The sequence below is a fragment of the Nanorana parkeri genome, unplaced genomic scaffold (assembly GCF_000935625.1).
Source record: "Nanorana parkeri isolate BGI_ZX_2015 unplaced genomic scaffold, ASM93562v1 scaffold921, whole genome shotgun sequence".
In the NCBI taxonomy this organism is placed as follows: domain Eukaryota; kingdom Metazoa; phylum Chordata; class Amphibia; order Anura; family Dicroglossidae; genus Nanorana; species Nanorana parkeri.
The window spans coordinates 431726-457283 of NW_017307189.1; the positions used below are offsets into that span (position 1 = coordinate 431726).

General features: G+C 39.7%; 1 protein-coding gene across 1 annotated transcript in view; it reads right to left on the bottom strand.

Moving 5' to 3' along the window:
• RIMS1 (regulating synaptic membrane exocytosis 1) overlaps window positions 1–25558 on the bottom strand; it is a 285605-nt gene that overhangs the window by 214898 nt on the left and 45149 nt on the right. The window contains exons 2-3 of the mRNA XM_018566132.1: window positions 3525–3738; window positions 1826–1837 (exon numbers count right to left, since the gene is read on the bottom strand). Of these exons, the coding sequence (XP_018421634.1) occupies window positions 1826–1837; window positions 3525–3738 (226 nt within the window). The remainder of the gene's footprint in view (window positions 1–1825; window positions 1838–3524; window positions 3739–25558) is intronic.

Genomic DNA, 25558 nt, shown 5'->3' on the forward strand with positions numbered 1-25558 from the left:
TCACAGTGAGAGACAATCTTTTAAGTTGTTTTGCTGTACTGAAGAAAGAAAGGACTGCTTATGTTGCTGCTGTGGAAAATAAATTCAATTTGTCGGATAAAGCCTGTGTCCTGCGGTCCAGCTATTTCCCCAAACATCACACTATTGGTTCCCATTATTGGTTTCACAAAGCGGGTTATGCGTGCAGATATTTGGTGTGTATATATAAAGAAATACATAAATGGACTAACAAAGTAAAAAGATTTATAATATTGATCAACAGAAGTTTGACATTTATAAGGCCCCTTTCACATGGGCTGATCAGAAGGGGATGCGTTTGGGGATCCCCTCCTGATTGGAGCAGTATGGATCGGATGTCACCGATGTAACATCCGTGTCTGTCCAGTTGTTTCCTCCATCGCAATACTAAAACTGCCGGACACCATGTCAGTCTATTGGGAATCAGATGTAAATGGATGTGTGTGATTACCCCCAATCTGGCACAATCAGGTCCACCGAAACATAACTCTGTTCCGTCTGTTTTTCCAGACTTGGCCGGAGTTGAGGGTAACTGGGTGTAAACGGACAAAAAAAATGAAGCCCCTTCAAGTCACAAGATAACTTTTATTAGATATGATGTAAACAACAGAGGAGGCTGCAGCTCTGCAATGGAGTTTAGTAAACAGCTGGAGGGGGTAGTGCAGTTTAATTTAGGACAGCAGCAGGGCGTGGTTTTGCAATAGCTTAGTTGAAGGTAGAGCTGCTTGCCAACTGAAATTTAATAAAACAAAGAACGTGTGGGGGGTAATCAAAGTTGTTGTGTTTTTGTTTTTTTAAAGATTATAAAGTGTATTTGCGGTTAGGTCTGTATTAGTCAACTGGAATCTGTACGTAATAAACTTAAAGAGACCCTGTCACTTTGAAGAAGAGTTAAACAGCTGCAAACATGAAAGCACCCAGAGGTACCTGTTTATACCTGCCACAGCCTACCAAACCATGCAGCCAAGGTCAAATTCCGGACTGCATTGCAGGCAAAGCTTGGACACTCCCAGAGTTTGCCGCTAAGCTCCAATCTCACACATTCATATTAACTCACTGATTTATGAGCAGATTTACTGGCCTAGGAATATGCAATATGCAATATGCAAGAATATGCAAGCGGTAAAAAATGGTTTTGCAGGATTTGGCATGTCAGATTCATGTCAGATTGGCCTGTGATTTGGATAAAAGGGTCAGGTTTGGGAGGCTACTAGAGGTGTATGCAGTCACCTCTAGGTGCATGCACTTCATACCTGCTGCCGTTTGCCCCCTTCCTACCATTGACAGAGTGTCTTCAATAGCACGCACCCATAGGTGCCCACATGAGTTCCCGCCTACCACAGTTAGCGGCCAACAGTGAAGTGTAGGATGGGTCTGTTTGCATACCTCATCCCTCCAGGTTTTGGAATGCACATAAATCAGATGGAATCTACATTCAGGCAGCACAGTCCATGTCCAAATTTACCAATGTTAAAACTAACTACACGTCTACTTTAAATCCTACCTACATTTTAGGTGTCTTTGTTTCACAGCTACATTAGAATATAGTATTTATATTCAGTTTTAAAAATAGGTGAACAGCTGCAGTTTTGTTTCTAACCTCATATAAATATAGGTTACCTGACAAAGGTAATTTAAATTGCAAATTGTATCTAATCTAATTTACCGAGTGAGTGATTGAAGAGTAGCTACATCATGACTGTCAAAACTACACAATAACAAATCCCACGCATTTGGCACCATAATGTCTACTGAAATATTTCAGCATTGGATCATATACAAGATAAAAGAAAGAAAAGATTCTAACCACTTTGTCCTCCTTTGGGAAAGCATCCAAGGAAGCAGAAAAGGAGAAAAAAAATGATAAAATGAATGGCAAGCAGGTATTAACAAGCAGTTTAGAAAAGGTTACAGGTTAAAGTAAAGGTTGACAGCAAGCAAATTTCTATCCCTTCGTTAAAGAGATTTTCCACTTCAAATGGAACATGGCTTGTGCTTCATATCTCTCCACATAGTAACAGAGGTACTCACCACCTTTCCAACACATGGATAAACTTTGCCCTAGTAATCTTCAGTGGGGCCAGCTTCCTGCTATTATTTTTACTGTCTTCATAGACAAACATCATTAGGTCAGGTGTTCCATTAAAAAAAAGTATTTGTATCAGATTGCGTCATAGTTTTTAAAATATTTTTCAACACCAGAGCGCAGTACGTTGCAACACATGCACTGTCGTGCATTAACGTGTGTTGTAATTAAACAGCCCAATAAAACTGAATGGGCTGAAACACAACATACAATCTTGGGCAGTTTGCATTTTTTCACAGAGCAGCACATCACACATGCATAAGACATAGTGTGAATAGTGTAAGCACAAAAGCACTGTGTATATATGAATGTCAGGAAGCAGTATAATATGCACTGTCCACAGTGCCGATCTTATTCTGTTTTGCAATGTTTACTTATTTATTCTGTTCTTTATTCTTTAAAAACTAGAGGCCACCACCTAAAATTGGTGGAAACAAAATTCCAGCACAAGGGGCGAAGGGGGTTCTTCACAGTAAGATCAGTTAGGGTCTGGAACTCACTGCCACAGGCGGTGATTTCAGCAAAGAATGTGGAATTGTTCAAGAAACTTTTGGACGATTTCTTAAGGGACCGCAATATACAGGGGTACAGGTACTCCTAGAATGAGATCCTAATAGGTTGGACTTGATGGACTAATGTCTTTATTCAACCTCAAATACTACAGTAGGTAACTATGTAACTATTGATCAGTTTTATTTTTTACTTTTCTGAAAGGTAATACGTTTATATTTTTGTTTTATGTCTCTATTTTACAAATAATTATTTAATATAGGGTGCTTCCATGTGCATGGCAGGCATTTTAAGAAAGCCCAGCACTACGTCAGGACATGGTGACTGTTCCTGGAGAGAGGGAGGGGGGAGTCATTCCGGTGTGCGTGTGTAACCGGGTATGCTGCTAATCAGTTTTATTCACAACCCAAGCTATTCACAGAAGTACTGTTTTAAGTCAGGTGGCTCTGTCGCCTTGTGCTTACCACCTGGTGGTTGCTAGCAGTAAATATGAAATACATATTAATAGTCAATAATTTAAATTTGACCTTACCAAAAAGAAAACACAAAAAACTGTGGTGTTTAGAAATAAGCATAATAAAGAAAAGATATTTAAAAACATTTAAAAAGAGCTTGTAGACAACTTCCTCGAGATATGAATTTGGCACATCAGACATATCAGATGGAGGGTCAAAGATTTTGTTCAGCATGCCGATACAAGGCCATATAACCTTCGGCATTGGGATGGGAGGAGTTTTGATAATTCATCCAAAGAGCTTATAAGCAAACATTTCTTATACACATTTGATGCTCAGAATGTATTTGAGTGTTATATAGCACAACCATAGAATCACATTAAGAATTTTTTTTAAAAAGCTCCTAAATCAACCCTTACTATGTAAATACTAGACGTTTAAGAAAGTGTACTTACATTGTTTGACCGAAGTGAAACACGGCCTCCACATCGGGCACAAAATTTTGTTCGGCAGTAAGAGCATAAATGTCCGCAGCCATCTGCAAACTTTGTTTTGTGGCAGATTCCACACGTTGGAGCATCATCCTTGTGTTCCCCAGGATACCGATTTGTGTCCTCCCCTATTTTTTTGATTTGTTCTTTGTAGCTCTCAAATTGCTGATGTAGCCTCCTGTGCAGGAAGAGAACATAAATCATCAGAGGGGAAATCGGTAACTACCCGCATAAACTAATGGAAAACACAAACTAAAAACACAGAAACATCATCTGACATCGAGAACTTCAGAAACAAAAGTGCAATGCATAACAAAATACTATTGATATATGTTGAAAGATGACCAGTAACCGTCCCTTCTAACTTACTAAAATAGCAAAATGAGAAGTAGCAGACCAATAAGTTCATCTCTTTCATTCTGTCCTCTCCTCCCAACAGTGTGTTCTTGTGCAGCTTCTCCCTCTCCTAATCTAAACTCAGAGACTGCAAGAGGCTGATGCCAAGTCAAATCCAGGTAATTGCACTGCTTGTATTTAATCAAGCAGTTTTGATGATGTATTAATGAATACAGATTATATTGTTGTGTCCTTTACATCTGCCTGGAATTCAAGTTTAAAATCTTACAGTGGCTGAAGTGGTCTGCATACTTGTCTTGGTCCAGAAGGGTCCTGGGTTCAGTTTCTACCAGGGCACACCACCAGCATGAATTTTTATGACCCGTACTTTTACTGTATTAACAATACACTTTAAATGAGACTTTTCAAGTGCCAACATTAACATAAACACATATAATTACAACTCACAAATCAGTTCATTGTATTCAAAACCTAGACCACATATAAGTTAAAAGCTAGTCAGTACATCAACCATAAAAATATTTACACTACTGTTTTGCAAAACACACCTCTGCCTGCCACATACCCGGTATCATATATCATGTATATTTACGATCCATGTAAACTATTTCCAGGGCTAAGGGTACCTATTTTTTTTTCTCCTCTCCACTCTGCCCTAGTGTGTATACCTGTACATCTAAGAAAAACAAACCATGTGAAACTGCAGTAGGGACACTAGAATGTCAGCTTTACTACAACATGGATTGATGTAAATGTCTCCTTATATTGTGTAAACTCAAGTTGTGCCAAGCAAGTATAGCCAATTACCTGGCACTGAAGTGACCACAAATTACAGGATGTAAACAGTGAATATCCAGAACTAAGAGCACAGTTTTATTGTGATAAAAGCCGACAGTATACCTTGATGTTTTTTTTCTGAATGCACTGCAGATGCTGCAAGCAATATATTGAGTGCATATTAGAAAAGCATGGTTGTCAATGTATACTGACAGCTACAGTCACAGAAAACATCAGTGATAACGGGTTTTGACTCAGACAACTTATGATCAAGAAGTAAGCATTGTTCTCTGATGGAAGCAAATGCATTCACAGCAACCAAGCCAAAGGATGACCACACACAGGCAAATGTCAGCTTGAGCAAGGAGCACACCACCTTCTGCTGCATTCTCCAGCATTCTGTAAAAAGTCAAACGCTTAGAAGCACTGATTCTAGGGTAAGGTAGAATCGGCACTCATCACAACCACGAGCTGATGAGGTACAGGACTTAAATTACTGATAATTTACACAAACCCTAAGGCCTGGTTCACACCTGGGCGTTTTACAGCGTGTAGGAACGCGCTGCAAAACGCCCTATGCCCAAAGAAGTACAGGAGCTTATTTGGGGCGTATTTGCTGAAAGTATCCTTTGGGATACAGCCGGATAGCCCTCGCGGTAAAAATGCGGGGCACGAAATGCGCGGCAAACGCGCATATTGCGTACGCCTAGGTGTGAACCCAGAAAGACATCTAGTCCTTCCAGTGGAACTATGGAAAGATGTGTTTATCCCCATAGCCACTGAACATCTGCTGGTCTGGGACTATTTTATTCCTGAGAATTTTTGACTAAATAGTACACATGTTCATTATCCACAAAGATCCTCTGGCGCATGTCAATGGCTTATAACTCGGAGATCTTAGCCATTGAAAGGGAAGTGTAAATGTTTTAGTCATATTTAATAACTTTTTATGCATATACAAAGTGATGCTTTACTATAAGAATAACAGCTCGCTTGTCTTGAAAGGCGTATATACATGGCTATTTCTTTTGAGAATTCTGAGATGACACCTGAGGAAGGAGACGGGGTGAGTTGCTGAGATCAGTTTTCATAGCACCCGAATGGTCCCCTCACTCACCAATAGAAGCACTGGAACTTCTGTTATCCGACTGGTTGTCTTTCAAGTCTTATAGAAACAAGCTAGCTCTGGTAGTGTAGGATCTGAGAAGGGGGTGTGCCCTTGAAGCGCGCCATCCGTCGCAGCCCCCCATCAGCGTTCTCCGTCACACCGACCAGGCTCTGTGTTTGCTCACTTGGATTGTTTTAAAGTACTTCATCGTGTGTGGCGATTGTACAAAGCATATACACTGCTACAAATGTGAGTAGTTTTGGCATTATTTTTCATTAAATAAACCTGTTGATACCGCGCAGGGTCGGGCGCTCTTCTGCTTTTGTTTTTAATCAGTACAGATGTATGAAGTGGTTTTCCTTTTTTTAAATCAAGTAAAAAACATTACCCATCAGTTGCAAACAGTTTCACTCATGTTGATAATTTGCTATGTGCAATAACAAACACTGAACACTCCTGAATTCTCATTATCACTTGCTCACTAACAAGGCCAACAGTGCTATAAATAGCCAAATTGCCTGAAAGTATCAGCTGGTTTGTAGGGGCCAAAAGCCTATCCAGTGTATCATTTTAGGGACCACTCAGACATACTGTATCCTTCTGGACATTTTTCATGTTACACTAATATTTGGGGTGTAAGGGCTAGTTCACACCAAGCGCGTTCCAGGAGCAGAGCAGATCTGTTACAGACCGGATCAAAACTGCGACCAATGTATTCCAATGGTATTTTGGGCTCTAGTTCACCCCGCAGCGTTCAGTTCCAGAGCATGTAAAAAAACTGCAGTAAGCGCTATTCTACCTGCTCTGGAATGCATGCAAACGCATCAAAAGTGCATGCAAATGCACTGGAACGAACTGAAAGCGCATTTTAAACTTTAAAAAAAAAAACATATTTTATTTTAAAAACATAATAAATGCAAATGTCTCCATTTTATTTCTTTTATTAAGAAGTGTGCGTTTTATTTTATTTTTTTCTTAAAGTGGAATTTCCCTTTTTAAAGACTGGAATTCCACAACATTGTACTACAACAACAACTGTATGTAACTACATTCCTCTGCAACTACAGATTCACTCACTTCAACATGGTAACTTGGAATCTTTTAATTACATGGTATTCTTTCAATATACATGGGGCTGTCTAATAAGCAAAAATGCAAATTAGAAACATATGTGTGAATTTAGTATTTTCTTACACCTTTTATTCTGCACTGAACAGTCACACTTTCCTAACGGAACAAGATTGTGCTAGGGTATAATGCTGTTTAATGGGGGCAGCCTGTGAAATTCACTGACTCCTTTTTTAATACTTAGAAAATTTTCAATTAACGTATACTTTGCCCCAAACAAATAATAAAGTATATGTGTTTCCCAAATAAGGTGTTTAGTATACAAGCACCATAGAGATGAATCTAAGAATACATAGTATAGTCAAAACCATTTGTAGTGTTTACACAAGGACCTGTCAGCAAATCCAGACTCTAGTACTATGGCAGTGAAGGAATCAGGCAAGACATTGTGCCTATTTGGGGTGAAGGGGTAGTAGTCTTTTCTCTCAGATGTTTATTCCAAGGAAGGCAAATGTCAAAGTCTTGCAAAGCCCAGTAGGTGCAAGCACTCTATGTGTATTTGTATGTGCAAAAGTATAAGGCACTGAGAGAGAAACGCCTGCAGTAGGTGTAAGTGTCATATATATAAACCTAAATTCTATATGGAGGAGTAGAATATACAGTAAACCTGTATCTTGTGTGATGCACATATTATCTTAAGAGTGTGAGAACCAACTTTCAAACTAAGTGAGCACTATCTTGGTAGGTACTGGCTGCAGATTTTAACTGGTCACCTTTCTTTTTGTTGAACTTTGGACACATATTGGTAGATGCCTTATAGGTGATAATTCAATGTTTGATCTATGCTTCAAATTTCACTCCAGGAGACTATTTTGAGCTTAACAAGTTACCTCCACAAATCCATGACTGTGTGACATGATATGTCCATCCCTTGAGAAAGGTCATCTGATGTGTAAACGAGTAGAGCTGTACAGGACTAGAGAGCCTCCTCATAGAATGAACAGAGGTTTTAATTTAATCTAATGTACCATGGTGATTTAATCATGTTTTGGGTAATAAAAAAAAAAAAAAAAGTAGCTGTTTGACTTTTTTTGTAGAGCATGTATATTTAATATAATTTTATATGTGCACAGTCTGTTTTAGTCCATAGAACAGGCTTTGCTTTTTATTTGGAATATCAAGTTAATGGTCAACTCCAGACTACGAGAGGAACCGAATGGACCATAAATGTTTATCTTGTGGCTTTGTTGCCCTAAACGCTAGAGATGACAAGTGTTTTCATTTTATTTCACAATATATACCATCATAACCCTCATTGTACATATTGTGAGGAAAGCTGTAGTTGACTGACATTTGCCAAATTACACTGAAACCAAAGATGCATCTGATTTTCACTAATTATGTTATTTTTCAGGATTTGAACTTGTTACTGTCCCAAGAATAGACAGCTCATTTATTACAACTGACAATAAAAATGTGTTATTGTATGGCCAAACTTCTGGTGACTAGACATGCAGATCCCCTCGTTAGAAGTGGCAACAGATGATTGATCTGATTATAGGCCTGATTTTCACACCTCTAAACTGGCTGCAGATTTTTACTTGTGATTTACATCACTTTGAATCAGTACTAGCACAAAGGATGCCAAAGTGCACCACCAACTTTTTTTAATTTACTGATACAAACATAAACAAAACACAAAATGTAAAAGGTTTACTCAGGAACAGTAAAAAGTAAGCCAAGGGAAGAAAATGGTGTTAATAAAAAATAATTAGGGTTAACTAAAATTTTAACTTGTAACTTTAATAAAGGTATTAATGTTTTTGATACAAATCATTATTTTAATTAAGCACTGCAAAACACAAATGCGATTTTATATGTTCATACAAAAACAATAAAAAATAAATAGGTAACAAGTTAATTGGGGGCTAAAACAAAAAAGAAAAAACAATCTGTGCTCTCCCTGTGTAATCTGCAGAACTGAACTGTCAGTTGACAGTTTGGTCCTGCAAATTGCAAGGATGGGCAATGTGGAGTATGGAGAAAATTCATCCTCAGTTGCACACCCCCTGATGTGTCCATTGTGTCCATTATATATCAAGGTAAAGTTAAAAAAAAACTTCAGTATTCAGATACTAATGTGAATAGGGCATGTTTTAGCTTTTTGGTCTTTTTGACAATGTGGTCTGTATTTTAATTACTCTAAGCAGTTTGACCAGGAGGCAAAATCAATGATGCTAATTTGTGTCAAATAAACTTTGTAAATAGATTACAGCTGCTCTCTAATACCATTCTGTCTTAATTGTATTGTACTTACATCCTCAGAACTCTAAACCAACCTACAAAGTTAAATAGATTTAGTTCAGCACTTTCCTCATAACTGAAGACCTCCATGACCCTTATTAATTCAGTTGCCTTTCTCTGCACTCCTACCAATTCCACACCATTGTTTTTGTAAGCTGGTACCTAAAATTGAACTGCATATTTAACCCCTTCATGACTGAGGCCCTTTTTTCAATTTTTGCACCCATGTTATATTCCACATTTTAGGCCTGAAAATGACGTAAAACCCCCCAACATTATATATTTTCTGAATGCCAAGACCCTATAGAATAAAATGGTGGTAGTTGAAAATTTTTATGTTGCGCAATATTAGCGCAACTCCTTATTAAACCCCAAAATTTAGTGACAAATTTAATTAAATGCCCCAAAACACAACAAATTACCCATTTTTTAAATGAAATATAAAAGATGAGGTTACAACGAGTAAAACGATACCCAACATGCCCAGATGACACTAAACTCAGGAGTAAAATTAAAAACAATGCATTCAAGTGCCTTTAACTATTAACAACAACTGTAGCATATTTGTGTATCACTCAGCTGTAGATCCTCAAATCTTAGAATGTGTGCTGACACTGTCCTTTCTTCTGGAGGGAGGCTACTTTTGTTCCCCATGGTCCCTGTGCCTGTGTGTGTTGTAAAATAGCCACTGCTCCAAGTTCACTCCCGTGATGGACTACAAACTCACGTTTAGTTTATTCATTTGTATTGAGAATGTAGTCTATCACATGAGTGAGCTTGGCTACTTTACAACACACACAGGTACTATGGGGAACAAAAGTAGCCACCCACTTGAAGGAAGGACAGTGTCAGCCCCAAATGCAGAGATGATTTGAGGATCTACAGCTGAGTGATACACAAATAAGCTGCATTTTATGGGGCTATTCCCCATAGTTCTCCATAGTTCTCCACTATGGGGCTATTCCCCATAGTTCTCCTAAGGGTAACGGGAGGACACCAACTAGCGTCCCTCCGTCACCCTAAGCTCAGTATACCGCGAGCTACAGCTCGCAGTATACTGAGACGCCGCAGATGAAACGGATCCCGACAAATATTTCTGGATCCGCCCAGCTGCGTGAGTGACAGCTGGCTCTGCCTATCTAGAGGCAGAGCAGGCTGCATCCGCCCCCCCGTCCGTTCCGCCAGTCAGCGCTGGAGGATCAGAGCAGGGAGGGGGAATCCAGCCCCTCCTCTGTCACGGCTCTCTGCCGTGACAGGTTCGAGAAGTGAGCGAACGCCGGTATGTGTTCGCTCACTTCCCGATCTACTGAGCCGACCTGTGACAGTTTCATTGTCACAGGTTGGCTAGAACTAGGAGGATGAGTGAAAAGCACTCACCTCATAGTTCTCCTTTAATAGTTAAGGTACTTAAATGCATTTTAGATTTAACTGCTGAATTTGGTGTCATTTTAAGATAAGGTCTTACTAAGGCTTTGTAACAGGGCATGTTGAATGAATGTTTGGTAAACATCACGTTAGTTGTTTTAAGAAATATGTCTCTATGTGTTTTTGTCTTTCCAGTACCCGCTTGTTATTTATCATTTAAATGAAATTAAATCATGGTCAGGGGATTGCTACACAGATTTTAATTTGAACTATGACCATTTCCTATGAACATCTGTAATAAGCTCTGCATTCTTTAAGATTTATGGGTCCAGCAAAGCATCATTTCTAATTAGGGCTTCCATAAAGTGCCCCTTAAAGTTGTCTAATAATAAGTTTATAATTGCCTTTTTGTTTCAGCAGGGCCATTACACCAGTCAATTTCAAGGTTGTTGGAGTCTCCCATAATCATTACTGTTCCAGCCTTTGTATTCCTTTTTATTCTGTGAAAGAAACAGGGTCTTTATCTTCTCATTAATACTGAGAGGCCTGCAACAAATTCCAAAAGTTATCTTAGCAGAAAGTGCATTCATTTGTAACACCACCCATAACGCCTCAGACACATCAAACTTCCCCACAGACAAGGCCATATTTTTATCCTTACTTTAGATGGCATCTCACATAGAGATGGACACCACCACCTTTTCTTTTTACCCTGTCAATTGAGAATGGATTAAACATCTCTTTTTTTAAAGTTTTGTATCACTGTCTCTGTCTTCCTGTCCTGGTAACACTCACGCAGTTCTGGTCATGGTGTCACTGGATATAAGGCAAGGAAAGATTATCCCCAATGGAGTCACTGGCAGCAATACAAAAAGGACAGGCATTCTATTGCTTACTTGTTCTATCAAAAATGTAAAAAAAAATGTAAAAAATTAAGTTATGGCTCTAGTTAAGATTGAAATAAAAAGTCAAGTCAAAGCCATCTAGAATTACATAGGTCTTTGCATAGATGGTATCCACCCAAAACAGGTAGCTGACCCTTCAATGAACCACACACTGATGGCCTGCTTCCAGTGCTGATCTGCTTTCTGATAGCTCATTTGCAAAACAATTCTACAAAGGGAATAGGTATATATCCAAGGCCATTCATGTTATGTCCTTCATTTCAATAGTGCAGTTTAGGAGTGAAAAGTAAAATCTGATTGGCTGCTGTCAATGTAAAAAAGACTTAATTTATTAAAGGAGAACTATGGGGTTTTGGCTTTCCCCATAGTTCTCCTAAGGGTAACGGGAGGATACAAACTAGCGTCCTCCCGTCACTCAAAGCTCAGTATACCGCAAGCTACAGCTCACGGTATACTGAGACGCCGCAGCCGGAATGGATCCCGACAATTATGTCTGTATCCACCCAGCTGTACCCGCCCCCTCCCCAGTCAGCGCTGGAATCCAGTCCCTCCCCTGTCACGGCTCTCTGCCGGCACAGGATGGAGAAGTGAGCGAGCGCCGGTATGTGTTCGCTCACTTCCCGATCTACTGAGCCGACCTGCGACAGTTTCATTGTCACAGGTCGGCTCAGATTATGAGGCTGAGTGAAAATCACTCACCTCATAATTCTCCTATAAGTATGAGATTAAGGATGTTAATTAATTCAAGGATTACTATGCCTATAATAAGAAATACACACTGCAATAAGGATTAAAGTGACTTGGCACCTAGGGAGTTAATGTCCATGAACACAACCATTACCAAGAGACAAAAAAAAAATCTAATACATGTAATAAGAAAATAGTTTGTTCCACTGTAACTTGCCAGGGCAAGTTTATTTCCATTCTCATTTAACTATTACAACTTTAAATAGGATGACAGAACATTCAAGATAAATATCAGCTTTATTAAAATGATATTTAAGTGCAAACAAATCTGAAGAAAGTATGGCTCCATTTAGAAGATATGTCATCAATAGCCCATTTGACAATCCACTCCTATGTTTAATGTATGAACAGAGAATAAGCTGGATGGGTGCTTAGAGGTTAGCACTGTTTTCTAACAGTGCTGTGGCTCTGAGATTTAGTTGCATCAAGTAAAAAAGCAAAGAAAATTCACCGGCGCTTGTGCAGCAAATATAATTTTATAAAGAAGTGTAGAGAGTGTGCAACATTTTTCATATATATGTGAAGTTATAAAACAGTAATTTGACATATCTTTTTAGATGTCTGATCTGGAAGATGGGTTATTTCAGTTATCAATAGGTCATCCGTTGTGACTACTAAATGCACCTTAAGACCAATGGGGCAGGATTACCCAACAGAATGTTCATGGCGGGGCAGGGGGTCACAAATGAGAGATTCAACCTCTTGCATAAGACTACACACACAGCACTCGGCAGTGTTTCCTTGCGGTTATATCTGCCTTAGAGTTCCTCGAAAAATATGCCATATCAATGCACCCACAAGATGCTCTGTGATGCCGATCACATATGCTTGCTATTCAACACAGGGCAGGCTGTATCCAAATGGGATGGTAAAGGAACTGTACTGCAATATAACGGCGCCATCTGCTGGAGGATATCAGGGAGTGCAGCAGAATTGTATGTCCTGCTGTCTTGACAAAAGTCCACTGGGTAATCATCCAGCCCAAAAATGTTTGCGAACGGTGACTGCAGCCAAAAGGACTAAGCAGTAGCCAAGCTCTCTTATGAGCCCCAGCCAAGATACAAGACTTAAAAGAAGGTCTTTCTGGGTAATGTATAACCTTTTCTCTTTTACTCTACATTTTCTGTAATATTCACTTAGATTTCTTTATGTACTAATTAGTGATTTTCTTTTGTTTTAAAAAAAAACCCTTTTGCTTGTTTTAGCACTTTCATTGTTATTATTATTACTGGGGATGCACCGATACCAAGTATTTGGCCGAATACTCGTACTTGCCCAAATGCTCCGATACTTACCCAGATACCGGAACTTCAGGTCAGAGGGAGATTCCCTCCGACCGGCAGTGCCGCAAGGGAGCCGGCATCCCAGCCAATCATGACCAAACTTGGCTCGGAAGCTGGCTTCCCTTGTTGCTAGGCAGCCTGGCTTCCTGACCAATCAGGAAGTAGGCGGCGCCGCATGACCCGCCTGCTGGCTTCTTGATTGGCTAGGAAGTTAGCTTCACTTATTTCTATGCAGCCTGGCTTCCTGACCATTCAGAAAGCCAGGCGGCATGTCATGGCCCACCTCCTTGATTGGCTAGGAAGCTGGCTTTACTTGTTACTAGGCAGTCTGGCTTCCTGACCAATCAGGAAGCCAGGTGGCATGTTAATGGCCCGCCGCCCGGTTTTCTGATTGGTCAGGACGTGCTGTCCAGCTTCCTGGAAGCCAGGCTGCCTCAGAACGTGAAACCGGTGTTATTTTGTTAGAACACCGGCTTCCAAGGCCAATCCCGCAGTACACTGGGATGCTGGTATCGGTATTCTGTATCAGCAAGTACCCACAAAAAAGAGCTCTAGCACTACTGGTGTTGATTTATTTTTTAATTTAATATGTATTGATTTAAAAAAAATTTTATATTAAGGTTTTTGAGTTGTTTTAAAACACTGATTTTAAGCTCACTAACTGTTCATTTAAAGGTAACCTGCAATTTACAGTACCCTACAGCACCAAAGGTTTTTAACTGTCCTATTTAGGACCTAAGGTGCTTCAAATTTTAAGGTGCAATGGTAAGCAAATATACACTAAGTGAATGGGCAGCCAACCAACCTCCTACTACTGGTCAGTAAAGCTGCCTATCACTATGTTTAATATTTTTATACTAGACACTGTGGGTATTAGGGAGCCTGGGGTGATGAGGAAGACAACTGAACGGACATACCTTCTAAGCAATGCCAGTGGTGGTATAGGTTATGATTAAACCCCACTCTTTGTGACTTCCTTTACCATGCAGGTAAGGTTGTAATACAGTGAGTTATCACAATGGTGTACTGTGATGTAGAAAGAAGAAACACATTAACTACAGAAAGAAAACGGAGTGAAGACCCAATATTAAACCCAAATGACAAATCTTACAACATACATGTTCCCATCACTTTCTTTCTGCTGTCATCACATCGAATCTCCAAACAAAACCTCCTAGTGCTGCCATGTAAAAAGAACAAACTGCTGAGACACAGAAGACTACAACACGATCAACATATGACACTTCCATATTACAAAATCCACTAAAACATTAATTACCTCTTTGGCTGACAATGGTGCACATAGCAGCAGCAGCAGACACACATTTATGATAAAAAGAAAAAAAAATCTAGGTTGGGCTTTCTGTCGACTATAAAAGTGATAGAAGTGGTCACTTTTACAATGAGAACATGTAACAGCTACCCACTTGTTTCCAGTCCCAGTTTCTGGAGTGGTCTTCCTGTTTTTACAGTCTCTAGTGTAAAATATTTGAAAATTCACAAAATTGCATTAAGAAGTCTGATGGTGGGTTGTGGATGGAGAGTTATGAAGACTGAACTTCTGTCCACCGATCTCCTGTGGTAAATCAACCAGAAGCTCAAAGTACTAAGCACTTCTCAATTTATGTTAATGGGGATGTGTATGGATTTCTAACATCTATTCTTTATTTATTTATTTATTCTGTTCAGGAGTACCAAATGAAATTTAAAGCTGAACCCCAGGTAGTTAAAAACACATACATCTTTGTGATTATTAATTCATCCTTTTTTTTTCCCCAATGCAAGCTGTGTAAGTACCTTAACTTGATTTGGCATCAGCCTCTTGCATTCTCTGCACAGCAGAGCTTAGAGAGGGGAGGGTTGAAACAGCGCAAGGAGTCAATTAAGTGTGTTGTGGTGCAAGGACATACTGACAGGAGGAGCAAACCAAGTGGCAGAGAAATGAGCTCATCGGTGTGCTGCTTCTCCGTCCACTGCCCAGTCACAGGGAGGGGTGAGGAGGAGTCTTGTAAGTGAAAGTGAAACTGCAGCAGAGAAATGTAATGTCCCAGATCCTGCCAGACAGGACTGTATTGTGTGGCAGAGCTATGTAAATCTTAGGACTGGGTGGACAGAAATAAAAGTCCTTTTAGCAGGTAAAAGAGCTGTCATATGTGTAAGCCATCTGTGTACTTAGCTGTTTGTCTAGAGTTCAGCTTTTTTGTTGTTTGTCTTTTTTTGTCTTCTATCCAGTCAGCAGGTAGAGCTCTAGGCTTCTTTTCACATGCTGCATTGTACTTTCACTTAACCATGGTGATGTAAAAAGTTTGTTGTATACAGAGATCGTTAGCTTAAATTGAATGTATCGAATGACCCATCCTTTATCGTACAATTCAGTCCAAAGTTTCAATCAGCAGGTGTCAGCCAAAAAGGAGATGACCATAGTGCTTTGTGAATCCTTAATTAGGTATAATGAGTAATACAGCTTTATTTGAGCCCCCTACACAAAATGAGCACTTAACCCTTGCAGTGTGGTACGTAGTTGAAATTTATTTTTATTTTTTTATTTTATATTTTACATTTATTTTTATAAATTGTATTTATTTATCTAGTTTAATTTTTTGTTTTATTGTGCCTCTGCATTTACAACAAAAGATGGGAAACGGTAGAGTTATTTTTTTTTTAACTGGCCTGTGCTAGAAACATTTGAGAATAAACTCTACAAACCATATCAAGAAGCAAAAGGTATGAAGACATGGTCGCAGAGAGGTCACAGGAAAGCCAAAATCTGATAACTGGGCTAGCAAATGACTTAGGTGGCAAGGATGAAAGGAGTGATGAGGTTGGCAGCTGATAATGAAGGTGATAGCAGAAGACTAGAATTTGGAATAAAAGGAAGATTGAGTGTAGATCCGAATGGTGAAACCATATATAAGACGCAAAGGATGTAAAAAAAAACAAAAACTGCAGGAACACAAGGTTGCAGCAATACTACTAACACTACAAGAAGACTCAATGAACCCATGGTGAAAGCCACCTCCCAAAATATCTTTTGTATAGCTAAGCTAAATAACCCCCAGTGATTTGCAGCCACAAATAGAAACACTGTGAAAAGCTTCTTCAATTGAGCTGTGCACATTCTTTGTAACGATGCCAGTCTGAATCATCCTGGTGATGAATATAAATAAATAGCAATTTTATTTTTAAACACTTTGTTCTGCATTAGATAGTGATTCCACTGACTGATATATCTGACATGATGTTCCATATTCTAAAAGCATACACATAAATCACCACAGACAAAAAAATAAGAGGCTCATACTTCCTATAATCTAAAAAATTAATGTACCATCAATGTAAAGCATAAAAGGAAAATGGATCAATAAAGATTAATGTTAAGTAGCAGAGACATAAATAATTAAGTTACAGAGCATTACATTTAAAGGTCTTGTAGTATTGTGTTTTAGTAACTGCTCTGCTATAGCTGATACCTGCATTTTTAAGGCTGTGTGGTATTCCATTTCATTGTGCTGGAGGAAACCTGACATGACCAAAAATAAAAATAGGACTCTTCTTGGACTGTATACAAAACAAAATATGTATTTAGTTGTAGACTAACAAGGATGTTACAGCAGGGCTATTTGCAGGCATAGGTAAACTATGTGGTCTCCTAAAGCACCACCAAAGAGAAGGGAGGGAGAAACAGCAATCTAAAATGTAGGGATCTGGAGATATTGTGCTGAATTACCTTTGAAATCTATGTATTTTTCTCATTTTGACACAATTTCAAAATTAGACATAACAAATGCAGAAACATGGTTAGGGAATCAGGGAAGTACATCTCCTACTTATTACCTGCCCTAGAAGTGAGCAGTGTATGTAGTCTAATGAGTGCCAAACAATGTTTAGGAGTCCAAACCTTGATGATAAAATTAGTTAGTTAACAGTAGGAAAACACAGAACCACCTTTTTCCTACTGTGAACTAATTATATCAGTAAAAGTTGGGGACTTTTGGATGTCGTTTGGTGCTCCCATTAGATTACATACATAGATTCTCAACTCTGGTTCCTCCTTTCGTTCAGTGCTGCTGAACTGGAGCCAGTGTGCCCAGCGATAATTTGACTGACCTTGTGAAAATTTATATCCAGTACCTCCTTTTCACTTTTGTCTACAACTTTGCAATGTCCAGGAATATGCAACAGCAGGAGAGGATACCAGCACCCGCATGACCCAAATATGTATAAATAGATCTCTTAGTCCCAGGAGGCCCTGGTGCAGCTGCACAGTCTGCACAAATAGTATGCCCAAACCCTAACAAGGGTGTTTTGTATGTGTGAGTGTGTGTGTATTATATATATATATATTAGTCCCTATTTCCCATTAGGTTGAGTGGATATGCTATTAGTAAGTGCTGAAAGAGAATCAGTAACCAATGGCTATCTGTAATAATTAGAATCTCCACTCCTAAAATGGTACAATAGTGTGGTCTTACTAGATTTGTATTTAATTGCATTTTGTTCCTAGCCAAGTATAGGTGTCAAACCGTCTAGCTGACCGTCTGAGAGTCAAATTCAAACAGCTTAATCAGGACTACCAGGATGGCAGAGTGTATGCCTGCCCCAGGCACCCCTGAAGGACAACTTCGCCCTCCTACCGTGGCCTCCTCCACTGAGAATGGCTGTGTAATGGAAAATCTTTCCTTAGACAGAAATCCAGACACCAGTCTTGATAACAACCCTTTATCCAGGTTAGGTGACACTGAAGACCCAGGAGAGAACACAAGAAAAGAGGGGAAAGCACTCAAGCCTGAGGCAACAAAGGGAGAGACTCCAGTAGAGCCTGGTAAATAACTTTTAATCCCAATGTACAATGGTGGGTACAACCACTTGTGTAAAGATTTATAGTTTTGCTTAATGGGGAGATTTAATCCATTTTATTTGGAGGTTTAACTTTGAGAGATCTCACATGCTGAAACAACATTTTTTTTAGCACAATCGGTTAAAGTGTTACTTGGTTATATAAAGGACACTAATACCTTTCTGTTCAAGTTGGAAGACACTTTCTGACTTCTAGGAGAATTGGAAACTAGGCACTATGGCCATCTCATCCATATATACATGCAATTTCCCACTTAATGATGTATCCACTGAGGATATTTGGAGTTCTCTTGACTTTATATTGGAAAACAACTTTTTTTATTTTTGGAAACCAGACTTATGCCCAGATCTACTCTGCATGGTTGTATGATACACACATAGGTGATATTTTTCTTGGTTTGGATGTCAGTATATCTGAATTTGAGTGCTTTGTCAATTTTCTTAAAGGGATTTTCCTGAGAGAAGTGTTTAATCTGGATATTTATGAGATTTATTTTCTTGATGTCCTCATCACTGCTAATGATGGGAAGATTTCTTCCTCTACTTTTACAAAACCCACTGACTAGAACACAAAAGATTGAGGTGTGCTGGCAACATATTTTCTTCTTTCAGGGCAATAGATGATACAGGATGTTGTGGGGGTCATTAACGCCACACTGCAAGGGCGAAGTGCTCAATTTGGCCTAGGGTGTAAAATTAAAAAAAAATATATACTCACCCGAATCTTGGTTCCACCTGGCTGCTTGACCGATGCCTGCAGCTTCTCTCCGCTCAGGGTGGAATATCCCTCAGCATCTTTATGTCTAATACACTTGGATCCTTAGACCATCAAAGCAGAGGAGGAGGGAAGCTGTGGGTTGCGGGTGAGTATATATTTTTTATTTTACACCCTAGACCAAAACAGCCACTCAACCCCATGCAGTGCAAGGGTAGCCCCACTGCAAGATAAGTTTTATTCTTCCCGTAGTTCTTCTTTAATTTAGGGACCACGCTTTACAAAGGTGCCTTGGTGCAACAGTGTGGCTTCAACGTAAAATTGCAAATGTATGCCACAAAACTCTGCCTTTAACCTGAGAAGTTGAGACAGTTTAGGTTGAATGAAGTGTGCTGAGGACCCCCTTTGCCTTTGAAAGCAGTTGGCTGTTGTATCTGATTATTTTATGAACAATTAAAGCGATTGTGTACAAACACATTCCCTCTTCAAGGAGTCAGGGCTACAAAATAATTACAAATATGAAAATATAATGCAAAGCACTATATGACTGAATTAAAAAAAGGTAGTTTAGTAAAAAAAAAAAAAAAACCAACACACAATAATAAAGATGTGTTAATTACAAAACACTAAGCTATCTAAAAAAAAAATCCTTTTATAATTGGCATAAACCCCACATTGTATGGGAAAAAAAAAGTTTTGGCTTTGACTTTTTCCATTTTAGTTGTTCTTTGTTGATTAATATACAAATAAGGGATGGCGGGTCTATACAGGAAGCTGACCTATTTTCTCAGATATAACATGCTAAGTGATAAAGCAGTTTTAAATAGAGTCAAGAGGTCTAAGGTGAAAAGGAATGTTACAGGTATATATAGGTGTAAGATAGATAGCAATGGGCAAAACTAGCGGTGCACCGAAATTAAAATTTCAAAACCGAAACAAAACCGAAATAAAAAAAAAGGTCAGGCCGAAACCGAAAATATTTTTTATTTTCACTTTTTCAATATTTCTGCAGCCCCTCTTATGAATGAACAGGAATCCTCTATACTGGGTGTTCCTGTTAATTTATAACATGAGAACAGAGTGTGTTTACTATAACCACAATTATAAATGAACAGGAGGTGATGTAGATCACTTCTTATTCATTCATAATTGAGGATATAGTAAACATACGGTGTCCTCAATTATTTACAAACACTCAGCGATCACTGATTACAGAGTGATGGTACCCGCTCTCCTTCATGACACGCTGTCACAGGAGGCTGAGTGAGCAGTGCGGGGAGGAGAGCTCGATCTGACAGCTGACTCCTCTCCCGCACTGCCAGCCGACCTCCTGTGACAGTGGTGGCTGTCTCCACCCCCACACCCCAATCTCCTCTGGTTTGTCACTGGAGGCTGAGCGCTGTGGGGAGGAGATACGCAGGCTGCATAGCTTGGCTGCCTTTGACAGTTTCTCTCCTCCCCGCTGGGACACAGAGCTGCCCAGCGGGGAGGAGAGAAAGACTAGATGATTTGCGGCCGATATGTTTCAGCGGCCGATATATCAGTGCATCCCTAGGCAAAACTGGAGTTTTTCTTCAAAACCTAATGGAAGTTGCCATTCTTTAAGCTAAACCATGGTTATATAACTAATATAGTTTCTTTTTTCTATCCTACACACACAGTTTCTTGCAAACAGCATACCAATACACTTCAACCCGTGAAAAGCAGCATAATATTATTTGAACACTAATGTTATATTTTTGATTGCCTCTGTCCTGTTTTGTTCAGCTACTTTCCAGGCACACTGAACATGTAGACTACAAATATATTACCATACAGTGCACTCAATTCTAAATGAGTCCTTTTATATTCACGGCATGAGTCTTTTTTTGGAAACTACTGAATGCCTATACATGTTTTTATGAAGAAAATTAATTCTATCTTAAAAAGTGGCATATATTATAGTGGCTATTCCACAAGGTGCAATTATTAGACTTTAACTATAAAATTTATAGTCTGAACTTATATTGCTTGCTAAAGCAGAAAATCATTGATTTTTTTTTTACAGCTTCTATGCCTCAATGCACAACTTTTTATTACCATACTCTCTTCCTTACCCCACCAACCCTGCTAGAGAGGATAAACTCGATTCCCAAGATGCCCATATCGAGACATCATCATGTAGATCTCTTTGCCAATATATAAATCATTAAGATGAAGAATGATTAGAATGAACATGAGCTGCTTCACTGCACAGTTCTTTTTTTCCCAACTGAAGATACACATCTGTTTTCATTTACAATATATATGCAGTAAGAGGGACAGTCTCAACTGGTAGAGGCAGAAGTCAACCAGTCATGAGAGAGGGACAACCAAGAGCAGTCCAAGCAGGTTTGCCCAGCACTTTTATTCAGTAAGGCAGTACAAGAACAGGTCAAAGCAGAAGGGCTTTATGCAACAAGTCAATAGCATAAAACAAGCAAAACATCTGCTTGTCTGAGCCACTAACTAAAATCAATTTCTGTTTAACACGGTGTCCCCTAATGGGTTACCCAAAACATACAGACAGGACATATGCCTTTTTAGTGTTCTGTCAGCAGTCAGTTTTTTCACCCAGTAGCAAGCTCTTATGCCAGAGAAAGAGTAAGAGCCCCTAGCACGAGTAAGCTCTAATATAAAAAGGCCTGTTGACAGCTGACTAATTAGTGTTGGTTGGCTAACAGGTAAGATGTAAAGCTAGGACTAGAGGCTTTATCCCACGCAAAGCTTTACAAAGCTGGGTGTAATTCCTCCCACCGGCTCCCTCAGGACTGCTAGACCAGTCCCTGCAGCCTCTTCTCCCCTGGACTCAAGTGGTTTAAGGACCGCTGACATCATCACGTCTTATGCAGGTCCATTGACCTGCCTTAACCCTTTTGCTGCCACGGACGTACGGCATACGGGCGAAAGTGGCATTTACAGTTCTGCTATAAGCTCATGGTCGCTTTACCGACCAAGTGCTTATAGCAAAACTGTTCCACTGGCTGACCCCTTTAAATTAATAGCTGTCATCAGCGGCTCACAAGCCACTGATGACAATTATTAACTAAAATTGTGGGCGCCCCCCTCCGCCAGCACCGCGGCCTATGGCCCCTGGCATATTCAGCTTCTGATCCCTGCCTGGAGCCTTCCTGACAGGGATCGGTGTCTCAATGGATCCCCGCTGATCTCCCCCGTTTGTAGGGGGTGAGGCAGCGGGGGTCCGACTAGAAATATACCCGGCAGGGGGGCGAAGGAACAAGCCGCTTGATCACGGTGATCGAGCGCGGCATGTGAGAGCGGCGGACGGAGAGAGGAGCCGCTTTCATCCTGTCAGTTTCCGGGGATGACATCGGCTGTGTGCGTGGCCGAGCGGAGGATCGGTAAATATCATCGATATTTACCGGTCCTCTGTGTGCAGAGCAAACACCGGAGTGATCGGCTGATCACTCCAGTGTTTGTAAATCGTAGCCCCCCAACAGTAATATACATATGTCTCATATTTAAAAAAATAAATAAAACAAAGTGTAACAAAAAACAAAAAACAAAAAAACCTCCCCCCACACACATAACATAAACGTTCACCATATTGCGGTGTACGTCATGCACATGCGCTGCAGTGCGTTGTTAGAATGCATCGCAGTGCATGAGTTTTTTCTTTTTTTTCTTTTTAAAAAACACTTTAACTGTGGCAACGCAGGGCAAAGCTTTGTTAGGCATTGCCGTGCGTTGTAAAACCTTGTGTTGCAATTAAATATACACCTGTATCATTTTATCAGAACACAGAGCAAACACAATTTTTAACATAAATCGCTTATTTACAGTTTTGCTTTCCTTCATTTCTTTACCTTTTCGCAAAAAGGCGCAATTTAAAATTTCTAAATATTTGTTATTTAATTAACTCCAAAACAGTTTTAGATTTTAGATTTAGTCAGAAAATAACTTTTTTTTGCTTTTATCAATTGAATTGTGTATTTTTATCAGTTTAATATTAATTTGAGAAGCATTTGCGCAATTATTGCAGGGCCTACAAATTTAGTATCACCATCTTTTTATTCTACCGGGCCTGCGCTTTCAGAAAATATATGGTTTGGGGGGTCTTTTACAAACGCTAGCAACGCAGCAGTTGAAAATCAAATCAATGGGAAAAATTGCAAAAATGGTGTGGCCAGCTGATTTGCAAAATGTTCCGGAGGGTTTGGCAGCGAAAGGGGTCCCTGGGGGACATTCCATAGCTGGAGCAGAAGGGAAAAGAGGTGAGAGCCAACTGCTAATATCACAGGGAGATTACGGAAACGCTGACTTTCTATTCTTTTGCACAGCATCCTGCTGCTCTCTTTGAAGGTAGTACCGCATTTCTAGTTAGCTAGGCAAAGAATAAATGTACTTTAAATACACTTAGGATTAATTCATACCACATGTACTGGGGCTGTGCTGGCCATCGTTACCAGTGCAATTCCAACACAAGACAAAGCAATTTGCCTTGTCACAGATGGGCATCATTTACATCAATGCGGTGCGATGGGAATGCAGTGGTGTGCACTGCAAAAAGTACAGCTTGCCTTACTTTTTTCAGCGCAGAGGGATGCAATGCAGAACAACCGACCTTGCACCTCACTGTGCCTGTAGAACTAAAGGAAATATCACTTGCAACATTTCAATAAAGTTCCCCAAACAATAAAGTGCACAGTGTGATGTACCGGGATCGGTGCATCGGCACTCTGTCGGGCACTTTACACCAGTCACTGTGTGTTTTGCACAGCGGCTGGTGAAAATGGACCCTAAATCTGCTGGCAAAGAAAGCAAGCAAATATAATGCTCTTGCTTTCGTTTTGCTCATATCCCAGAGCTGACACCAAGGGCTCTATTAAATTTAGAGCCTGTGTCACAGGCTTTTGTTCACGTCTATGGCAATGCAAAATCTGATTGAATCAGGTCAAATGCAGATCAGAAGGAGGTCAACTCCAAGTCAAATGCACCCATCAATGAAATCTGAATGATCCATGAAGCATCTCCAAGTGAATGTCAAACTGATTATTGGCACAAGCCCAAAAGCCTGTCGACCCGAGCCCATAATCTAGTTTATTTCTAGGAGCATCTGAGCTTTGTGTGTGAGGAGCTATATTAAACAAGGCATCTCCGGATCCCCTTAGATAAACATGCAAATAAAAATGTGTTACCGGCTGTCTGACATCTCACATGGGAGGTTCTCATCCATAGTTCCTCGGGGCACTTCTTATTTCTGAAGCCTCTTTACCCACTCTTTTCATTTAAGAAACCTATGCTAGCCCTCTCTCAAAGGTACGTGCTGTAAACAAATCATAATTGAATTTTATGGCTACTGAAATTGAATAGACAACAACTGTAATTTTATTTTTAATCACACTGGTGTCCTTTAATTAGAAGTAGATATTTTGACGGTTATATGGGACATGAACTTTCATGGTCAGTGCTGGGCCAACGGAGAGGCAGGGAAAAGGCCTGCCTTGCGGAAGTGCAGTAGGTGGGGACAGCTTAAACCATGGACCCACAGGTCCAGAGATTAGAATGAGAGAGCATCTCTGCTGGTGTAATCTGCACTGTTTGGCTGACAGCCTAGTCTCACTCTGTGTACGGGTAGAACAGTAGTTTCTGCAAGATAAAGCCTCTAGACAGTTTGCATATTTCATGAATGCAATAGTTACAGTTAAACTACTTTACTAAAAGGAGGTAACGCTGTTGAGTTTTCTATGGACCAAAGGATGGCAACTCTTGCATAAGAAGCTGTCATTTCTGTGCCTTGCCTCAGCCTAGACACCCAGGAGAGGGGGTGCACTTTGGCATTTTCACCTTTAGTACCAGAGGACCTTGTTTCACTAAAAATTTATATTTGCAGAATACCACCTCAGGATCAATGCATGTACATTTTTTTTTTTATTTGAGGAAAGTGGATCCAGCTAAAATATAGCTAGGACCTTAGCAGCTAGAGTGCTATTCCTATAAAATGTCAAGCACCAGTTAACTATGGTTGCCAAATTGTAAAAGACAAACTGCCACTATAAAATCCATATCAAGTTTTACTGTTTGGATTCCCAAGAGGAGATGCTGGGCTATGGCTTAGGTTCCCATCAAAGACTGAGCTTTTCTAATGTTAAAAGAACACTCAACTTTCTGCCCTATCTGCTAAAGACATGCTTTTGCTCCAAAATATCAGTGCAGTATCAGGCTTATAAAAGCAAATACATAAGGATTAGTGTACTGGGGGAAAAAATCCTACCTGTGAGTCGACAAATTTAACTTCTATAATAATTAGAGTCATTGCCTTCTCTGAGGTTTATAAATCAGTCTGCATAGAAATCCTAATAGGAATCAATTTATTATTTTCTCATTAGTGACTTCTTAGTAGAAATTGATTTTAGAGTCTAATAAAATAATAGGAGAATAATTTATAGAAGCCCTGACAGGATTTTCTCATGTCCTTACCCACTTCCTTGTCTGCTTGATCTATTTGTGTCACTTGTAAAACACTTCCATTC